Raw genomic sequence first — 10,000 nt, 5'->3', positions numbered from 1 at the left:
GACCCACCAACTTTCACAACGGAATTTGGAAACTTGATATGGGGCCAAAGTTTATCAATTTCATATATATGGTTGGGTTGAAAGTTGTACAACATACTTCAGATCCTGAAGTATCACGTCTGTTGTGCGCTCTAATGAAAAGTATTAATCTTCTATATTGAGAAAAACTGTTTCCTGAGATATGTATTATCTGGATTAGATTTATTTGTAAATATTTTGCGAACTTCGTCGAACAAAAATAATTCGTTATTCACCCAAAGGAAATTGGTCATTACTTATATCTGCATATCTGGTAATTAGAAAATTGGTTAGCGTTTTAATTTGTAATAACATGAAAGAGTATTCGGTTATTACAGTCCAATACCGCTATCGCCCTAATTGCATTCTACCTATAGGTTTTTCTCAGTTTGGAGCTGTCGAAGAAGCAACAGATTCCCGCAGCTGTTTCGTTATAGTTATACCTGAACCGGATGATATTAATTTATAAGAAAAAATTTGCGTTTTTAGTTTTTCATTTCGTGATGTTTCCTTTCAAAAGGACTTCAAAATTTAAATAGTACATTTTGAAAAAAATATTTTAAAATACTTTTACTTTAAATTTGATGCCAATCTAACAAGAAGAGTTAGGAAATATATTGTATTATTATACCCTACACCACTATAGTGGGGAGGGTATTTTGCGTTTGTGCTGAAGTTTGTAACACCCAAAAATATTGGTCCTAAACCCGCCTTGGAGTATACCAATCGGCTCTGAATCACTTTATGAGTCGATTTAGCTATGTCCGTCCGTCCGTCTGTCCGTCCGTCTGTCTGTGTGTCCATGTCAAACTTGTGCGCACGCAACAGGTCGCAATTTTTAAGATAATTTGATAAAATTTGGCACATACTCTTTTTTTGGTTCAAGGACGAACGCTATTGAAAATGGTTGAAATCGGTCCATTATTTCTCCTAGCCCCCATACAACCGTACCCCCTGAATCGGGCCTTTAGACTCACAATTACGTTAAATGTTTTATAATGTCAACAAAATTCAACAAAAATTAGTTTTATAGAACAGTAAATGACAATACAAATTTTTATAGTGATCGGGCCTCATTTGACCCTAACCCCCATATAAACTCCCCTTCAGAAAATGACTTGAAGGTCAAATTTACCTTATAATTACTAATAACACGATCAAAATCTGCATAAATAACTATGAAGTAGACGTAAATTCATCTACCAAAATTTATAAGGATAGGACCATATTCTCCCCTTCTCCCCTATGAGCGCTCTTGTAGAAAATCTCTCTTTTGTCAACAATAAGTAAAAATTTCACAATAAAACAAATTAAATACTTTATTTTAAAAAAATGCACAATTTTAACATACTGACTGGCGTAGGGTATCATATGGTCGGCAATGTCCGACTATAAATTCATACTTGTTTTTATTTTATACTGTTAGGATGAAAATCTGTTAAAAATGACTTTTTAAATTCTTATCCTTAAAAATCTATTAAAATTTTCAATATTTTTGTTTGATCAGTAGAAGTATTTTAATTTTTTTTTTTTTTGAAAAATGTACTTTTTAAAACTTGGAAGTCCTTTTGAAAGGACACAGGATCACGAAATGAAAAACTAAAAACGCAGATTTTTTACCTTAAATTTATAGTTTTAAATGTATATCATCCGGTTCGTGTCTAATTTTGAGTGTCGAACGGTGTTATAGTACTAACTTCAACCCAAAATAATTATGTTTACTGATCAATATTATCACTCATTATGAAGTGATAAAAAACAACTGAGCATACATATATAGATACATATATTTGTTGAAATAATATCAGTGAATAAATAAGTATGTATGTGTGCAATGCAGTAATGATGATTGTAAGAAATTTTTGTAGACAATTCTTGTCTTTAATTTTCTGGCAATTATGGATATTATATGTTTTTGTAGTATATATGTGTAATCAAAGTAATATCGCAGAACATAAATTAAATTAATTCCATTAAAATAAAATCCTTTATACAAACTCTTTATAGGCTATAATCACAGGTTTCTCTATCACTTAACCGAAATTTATTTTCACTTTTACCTCCATTTCTGTTGCAATACATACATTTGTGGTCAAAATAAGGTTGATGCTGTTGATGGATTGACAATAGTGGTGGTGGTAGTGATGTGTCAAATAAGCCGCTTAAAAAATTCCATTCATTTTCACATAATTGAAAGTCGTCACAAGTTTAAGTAGTATCCTTGTTTATTATTTCTGCTTTGCTATTTTTTGTATCCTGTTTTTATTTTTTTTTTGTCTGTGCATGTGTGTGAGAATTTTATTGCCTAAAGACGAGCAAATTTAAAATTTTCCACTTGACTTAATTTTTGTTGTCAAACAATTTACTCATTTAAATGTACAAACAATTTCATTTTCATTTTAAGTGAAATGTGTACGAAAAAAAAATAATGTGTATATAAAGAAGAATTAAATATGTGTGATAGTCTCAGCTGTCTTTTGAAATTAAATTTATTATAATTATTCTGTGATTTATCTAGTTTTTATTTCTGTTGTTAAAATGTTAATTTGATTTGATTTCGGAATTTGGAACAGTTGCAAAAATGGCATGATATGTGTTCTGTAGATCCACTGTTTATCTTTTGAAGTCATGCCTATGCCTTTATACAATTAAGGTTCTGGAGCACTTTTACGCCTTTATTAGCCTTTCGTGCAAATTAGATCTAAATATCTTGAGAGTGATGTTATTCTGATTATAACATTCCTCACAAAAATTTATTGCAAAATTCTTGTAATGCTCAAAAATATTCGTCCTATATCCACCATGTCCGTCCGTCTGGCTGACTATCCACGTAAAGCTTGCGAGCAATTTTTAAAATTTCACGCAAAGTCGGTCCCTTATTTTATCTATTTCTCATACAAAAGTGCAGCCCGAAAAGGCCTTACACAAGCTTTTTGTTAAATTTTCATAAAGATCTGCCTATACCTAGGTCGCTTCAGAATATTACTTGAATGTTCAATATTCACGAATTTTGATTATTTTTATTTAATTCTTATATTGCGTAACTTTTAGAACAACTTTTGCAAGCAATAACTTGTCAACCTTGAGACATTTGTAAATATTTACTCTATGATAACTTCTGTTAATTTACATTTCTGTAAAACAATGTATGAAAAATATGGTAGACAGATATGTATATTGATTTTTTTAATCGATTTGTAACACATCATATTACTAGTAAAAAAACAACATACATATCTGCCCACATATCTATAGAAAACCTGATAGGATTTAAGAGCTATGGTTTTATGCTTAATATTATTGCAAAAAAAGAACTTCCAAAGAAGCGAAAAAGAAGTAGAAGAAGTTATTATTTAAACACATGCTTGTCATAGGAAGAATCTCTTTTATTTAGAAAGAAAGAAATTTTTATGTTGTCTTTTGAAAGTTATTAGAAAGTAAAATTGTAGAATTATAGATTAAAAAAAGAACTTCCAAAGAAGCGAAAAAGCTGTAGAATTTACTCCATGGATGTACTGAAAAAGACCTGAAAAAAATTATTATTTTTACACAGGCTTGTCCAAATTCATTACATCTAAAGTTATTCTCAGAAAGTAATTTGTATTTTCTTCTTTGGAAGTTATTAGTTTTATTTAAAAAATTTCAGTGTAAAAATATATATCTTTAATTTAAACAAAATTTGATTATTTTCTGCATCTTTGGGAGTCAATAAACATCACTTCCATAGAAGGTAAAAAAATCACTTAGTGCTACTTTTAAAGTGGTGACAAATGTTATTTTTTGGAAGTACTTTGTTTTATTTTTGCTGGCACTTTGCGGTAAAAACTCTGCTATACAAGGTCCCTTTCAAAAAATGATTTAACTAGTTTCTGTTCGTTAACGACTCATTTGTACATCGGCTTCGTTTTAGTTGTGAAAACGTCCAATTATGACACTTTAATGTTAAAAAATACGACTAATTTTGTAAAATTTAAAAGACCTAATTAGAGTTATGTTGAATTTCATCGCTACACTCGCATTTTTAAAACAGTTATTACTGTTAAAGCTATTTTCTGGGAGACCACTTATATTAAGGCTTTTCGATAACGTGGACCGATATTACCCATTACTAATGGGCAATATTTGTGTAAAATTTCAACTCTCTAGCTCTTTTCATTCGGACACTATCGTGCTTTCAACAGGCAGAAGGACGGACAGACAGACATGGCGATCGGAATTTGATAAGGAAATAGAATGTATATATTTTTTGTGGGTCTATGATCAATATTTTGATCCGTGTTACAAACGGAATGACAAAATCTGTTTTGATGGTGGATATAAAAAACTTCGAAAACCGAGACTGCTCGTGGGCTTTCAAATTTAACACCTTACCTAAGTATGCAGGTATTAAGGTAACACAGCTAATTTCTAAACATATTAGATAACTAAATGATCAGCTCTTAGCAAATCCCCTATAAAAGCTGTTGCAATGTTAACACATTTTTTAGTTTATTTCAGTTTAACTTTTTATTAAATAACAAAATAATGTTCTCTTTAAAACATCTTATTTACTTAGCTGTTTTGCTAGTTAGCTTAGAAATGATCAGTTCCTCTCCAGTCGTTAACTCCGATTGTCCACAATATTGTACATATGAATATAATCCACAGTGTGTTACGCTAAACGATGGAACTACATTGGAGTTTAGCAATAAATGTTTACTTAATGTAGAAGCTTGTAAGAGGTATATTGGTAAGTTTAAGCGTTATTATTTTCTTGATATTTGGTGATATAATTTTTTCTATATTTTTAGGTGTAAAAAGTGTTTCAGCTGGACATTGTCGCCAATTAATGTATAAATAAAATAAAGGTGCCCAGTATAAACTTACGTGGAAAAGTAATAATTTAAAAAGCCAATAAAACCTCTTTTCACAGCTTCTTCATTAGCATATTATTTCATTATTTTAATACGTTTATTACATTGGTGGTAAGTACTTCCATGCTGGCTTATAAATAAGGTGTATACATTTGTACTTGCAATTTCACTTACAAAGAAGTTGTTGAGTGAGTTGTAAACTGTTAAAAAGACATACGATGTTTAATTTTAAAAAGTACATTGAAGACTCTTAGGTACATTATGGGCCAGATTTGATTCATGAAAGCTGCATATTATAAAAAGTAGGAAAGTGTAGTTGGACATGGCCGAGCATATAATACCCTACACCATGAGTATTTTTTAAAAATTATTTATTTTTCATAAAAAAAGCTTTTATGTTAAATTTTACCTTAATTCCAAAGTATTTAAGCAATTTATTGATAAAAAAACTATTTTCTAATTGATGCTTTATATAGGCGTATAGGTCAAGCATGGGTCGATCCACATAAAATTGGGAAACGGATATTTTTCTTAAATAAAAGTTAGTTATGTTGAGTTTCATTGCGATACAAATGGTTATAAGTAAATTTAAGATGTTTAAGACATTTTTTGAAGGGGGTTTTGTATGGAGGCTAGGGTTAAATAAGAGCCGATCATTACGAAAATCTGCAGTGTCATTTAACAAATAGATGTCATTCCATTAAGAATCTGGTACTATTTAGCCATGCCTGTTCAAAACATTATAGATACATTATAGATACAGGTCGTGTAAGAGAGCTGATATTTTTCCATAAACAGGTTTATTTGACTTAGAGACTAAAGTATAGTTTTCTAAAGGATTGTGCAGCTCTGAGCCGAAAATTGCATCAGAATTTATCCATCACTTCAGGTTTTACCATCATTTCATTTATCCATCACTTAAGGTTTTTATAAAGTTTGAAAATGTCGTTTAGGTCCATATATGCCACCTTTTTATATTCCACACCACTTTAAAGGGGAGGGTATATTGGGTTTGTGCTATTGTTTTTAACTTAAATGTCCACAATTTTATTCAACAATTAATGACTTAGGTATATCTGAGACAAGGTACAATTAAACTTAAATGCTTTATTATGAAAACTATATCACATTTTATTCTTGTAACAGGTGTAGGGTATTATATGTTCGGCCTCGCCTGACTATGACTTCTTACTTGTTTGTTTATAAAATTTGTTGGATCAGACTTTCCATAAAATATAATGCATGAACATATGAAGAATACTTAATACATGTACTATTTGTACAATGTTAATAAAAACATCCTATAAAAGTGAATAAGTTCAAAGCATTTTATATTTATCCTATTCACAATTGGTGTTGTATGATCGTATCGCAGTATGTCGTAATTTTTTTTTATTATTGATTTGTTTTTGTTTTAAAAAATTGTATTTAAGAAATTTTTAAGACATACAGCGCTACAACAATACGACATCAATTGTGAATTTTTCAATTATTTTAATATTAAAGTTCTTAATTTTTACGACTTTTTAATTATATTTGTATGCTTTAACAACAATTCGCTACACTTAAGGTGCGATTACTAGACGTTTTGTATACGTATTCTCTATTGATAAGGTTTGTTTGGTATTGAAAATGGGCAGGTCCAGGTTTCCGGATAGTTCCCATACAATCGGTCCTGGTTTTCGGATAGCTCCCATACAAGTGAATCTTCAAAGAACTGGTTAAACTGTCATAATTGTTTTATACGTAAGTTTCTTAAGAGTCAAAACCTTTCTACGAATTTTTAAGGGATCGGCTCATAAATAACCCTACCCCCGACTATTGTGTAAGTAAATTTTAGCATTTTAACTTCCTAATGAAAGTAATGAAAGCTTTTACTGGGTAGTTCCTCAAAAACTCTTTAGAAATTAGAATTAGAAGCAAAACACTGTTTTAAGGAACTTATTCCAGAAGTAATGGCAACAAGGTTATTACTTAATAATATAAATTGTTTCACACGGCAGTCGTTCTAGAGCTAGTTTTATTTTAAAACAAGTTCTAGGTATAGAAATTTTTAACTTTAGCAAAATCTCAACTTCAAGACAACTTACGAATATTTCGTTGAAAGGTATAGAAATTTAGAGCACTTATTAAGTAATTCGACTTGCCCTAACTTTACGGGTTACAAACTTTGAAGATCACTTTCAAATTTTTAGCATTGACAAATTTCAGGTGTAGCGAAAATTTTTGATTAATAACAAATAATTTAATTATTCCACCCCACAAAAAACACTCTATATAAATAACACTGTACAGTCATTACATTTATATTTGTGTACTCTAAAATGTCGAAATTAAAATATTCATTTTATTTAGCTGTGTTTTTAATAAACATTAAAATGATCACATCATTACCGTTTGATGGACCATGTCGATACGATTGTTACGATGATGAGAAGCGATGTGCTACACTAAGTGATGGATCAAAAACGGACTTTCCTAAGTGTTGGGTAGTTGATGAAGCTTGCAGATGGTTTAAAAGTAATTAATTTAAAATCTATTTCAAATAAGGAATATTTCATGTTGTTTTTCTAATTATTAGATATTGTATCTTATACGGAAGGACCCTGTTATCAATTATTCCGACCTCGACAATGGGGTCATCAATTATTCCGTCCTCGACCATGGGGTAATCCATCATTTCGTCCACGACCATGGGGTCATCCACCATTTCGTCCTCGACCATGGGGTCATCAACCATTTGGTCGCCAATCATTCCGTCAGCCACCATACCGTCCTCAACCATGGGGTCATCAACCATTTGGTCGCCAATCATTCCGTCAGTCACCATTTGGTCACCAACCAATTCGTCCTCAACCATTTGGTCACCAATCATTCCATCATCCACCGTTTGGCCGCCAATCATTCCGTCAACCACCTTTTCCACCAATGCCACCATTTTTTTAAGTATATTATAATTTAATATATCAAAATTAATTTCGTTTAGATAAATGGCAACAAATTTAATTGGTCTCATATTTGTATATTCTTAATTGGATGAAAAATTAAAAAAAAAATTATAACCGATTTATGATTAGATATATACTGCATTATTATTAAAATTCTAAAACTAAAAGGTCCTTATTTTTGTCAAAAGTATGAAAGGATCCCATACAATTGATGTCATAAATATATATGTATATTAACTACGCAGTGATCATGATATAACTTGATAAAAAAAAGTCTATTGAAAAATTTGACAATTACATTTGATCGTGACCCGTCTTAAGTTCCTTTCAAAATACCAGTATAGCGAGAGAATTCGACATAAGAAATATTAAATAAAACATAAATACACATGAGTATCGGTCCACAATTGATCCTACTCCTCTTACAATCTTTCTTAAAGAAAAATAAAAATTTGTGAATCGTTTATTAGAGTAAAACGATTCACTCTTTCAACTGATGTACAGCTGACCATAATTGCACATTAAAGGCCCAATCCCGTAAATTTCCATAATTTTCTCCATTAGTATCAATATACAATTTAGTATAAATCAAATGACCCGTGCGATCGTGTCCCAAATGTCATTGAATTATATCCAAAATTGCGACCTGTAGTTTCATTACACGGTTTACAAGCCATATTCGGGGGTTCTATTGTTTGGGGGCTAGGTGAATGGAATGATCTTAACCATTTCGTCTCCGATACAATAGAAGATCATGTACCAAATTTCATTGAATTATCTTCAAAATTGCGACCTGTAGATTGATTAAAAGGTTTACTTGGACGGGCGGACAGACAGGCAAACAGACAGGCAGATCGACAGGCAGACAGACGGACATAGCTAAATCGACTCAGAAAATGATTCTGAGCCGATTGGTATACTTTTACGTATACGGGACACCGGTCTCCTAAGATTATTTTACATATTTCTCGATATAGAGCGCATTTTTTAAGTTCACAGCTACAGTAAAAGGTTACTTCTAAAAAGGACACTATCCTGCGATATCCTTCGAAAACACTTTTTCAATTTTTCATCAAAAATTATCAATATACGTCAAAATAAAATGTGTGGAGAAGTCATATCTATAAAAAGTCTAGCGCTTTAGTTTTGTGCGTGAAATGGTTAAAGTGTGTATAGAACCAATATTATTGTGCATTAAAAACATCAGCACAAACCCCATTAAAGTGGTGTAGGGTAGATCTTTTCTGATTTTTTTGCCATCAAACTTTTGTTCATTTGTCAATTGACTTATATTACTACAAGTAATATATATTGCAATGAACAGAGATTTTGCACTAATGTTTTGAAACATTTTCAACTCCAAGGTTATGTGGTCGATCATTTCCCAAACAAATTTTAGCACAAGACTTCATCTATCAATGACAAACTTCTGACACAAGTCATATGCATCATTTTGTGTCAGAGTTCTAAGACGCCACATTGCTAAGACTCCAAAAAAAACTCTATACAAGCTGCGTATTGTGCTACGGTTCTTGCTGTTCCTAGGGGCTCCTAATGCTAGTTCTTCAATTTCGATACTTTTCAAGGACGATCAGACATTCACTGACCCGGTTGATAAAGCATAACGTCTACAGTAATTTTTTGGCTTAAGACAAACTATGAAAATCTACATCAAGTCTTAAGTCCCATTTAGATAATGACTTAAATATAACCAAGACAAGTAATATTTCTATATTCGGCTGTGCCGAATCTTATATACCCTTCACCAAGTATGTTTTAAAAACAGTTTTTATTTATTTTGTATCTCTGCACACATGTCACACATAACATACACACAAACAAATATAAACTGTAGCAGAAGAAATATTAACCGTTGTACTGTAATAGCACCGTCAAACTGTATTACCACCCTCAAACAAATATCAGCTGTATTAACAATATGTTACTGCTCTATCTCCTTGTTCTTGTTATACCCACTTACCGTAGTGAGAACAGAACAGCATGCAAACATACAAAAAAAAATACACAGCTGAATAAAACCAAATACATCTCCACACGCACATGTACATCTTTATCCAATTCACAGTGTTGTTGTTGCTTTTTTAACAAAGCATGGAAAAATGTGGTTTTTTTGATGAAATCTTCAGAGGTTGTCTCGGTTTTTTGCTCATATCTCCGTTA

General features: G+C 31.3%; 2 protein-coding genes across 2 annotated transcripts; both read left to right on the top strand.

The window, feature by feature from the left end:
- Positions 1–4,515: 4,515 nt before the first annotated feature.
- LOC124419796 lies at positions 4,516–4,941 on the top strand. The gene is made up of 2 exons (XM_046950463.1): positions 4,516–4,747; positions 4,809–4,941. Exons 1-2 carry the CDS (start codon positions 4,543–4,545, stop codon positions 4,856–4,858), a joined length of 255 nt encoding a protein of 84 aa, XP_046806419.1. The 5' UTR covers positions 4,516–4,542; the 3' UTR covers positions 4,859–4,941.
- Positions 4,942–7,197: 2,256 nt separating this feature from the next.
- On the top strand, positions 7,198–7,949 carry LOC111675039 (histidine-rich glycoprotein-like). The gene is made up of 2 exons (XM_023435735.2): positions 7,198–7,391; positions 7,453–7,949. Exons 1-2 carry the CDS (start codon positions 7,250–7,252, stop codon positions 7,815–7,817), a joined length of 507 nt encoding a protein of 168 aa, XP_023291503.2. The 5' UTR covers positions 7,198–7,249; the 3' UTR covers positions 7,818–7,949.
- The last annotated feature ends 2,051 nt before the right edge of the window (positions 7,950–10,000 follow it).

Source organism: Lucilia cuprina, chromosome 4 (genome assembly GCF_022045245.1).
Source record: "Lucilia cuprina isolate Lc7/37 chromosome 4, ASM2204524v1, whole genome shotgun sequence".
NCBI lineage: Eukaryota > Metazoa > Arthropoda > Insecta > Diptera > Calliphoridae > Lucilia > Lucilia cuprina.
Note: the sequence above shows the minus strand (reverse complement) of the source record. Positions and strands in the feature narration are given on the sequence as shown.

Bases quoted from the DNA above. Each gene is read 5' to 3' on its own strand.
- LOC124419796 (XM_046950463.1), top strand. From the start codon at position 4,543: ATGTTCTCTTTAAAACATCTTATTTACTTAGCTGTTTTGCTAGTTAGC. The intron at 4,748-4,808 runs GTAAGTTTAAGC...CTATATTTTTAG, and splicing joins AGCTTGTAAGAGGTATATTG to GTGTAAAAAGTGTTTCAGCT.
- LOC111675039 (XM_023435735.2), top strand. From the start codon at position 7,250: ATGATCACATCATTACCGTTTGATGGACCATGTCGATACGATTGTTAC. The intron at 7,392-7,452 runs GTAATTAATTTA...TCTAATTATTAG, and splicing joins AGCTTGCAGATGGTTTAAAA to ATATTGTATCTTATACGGAA.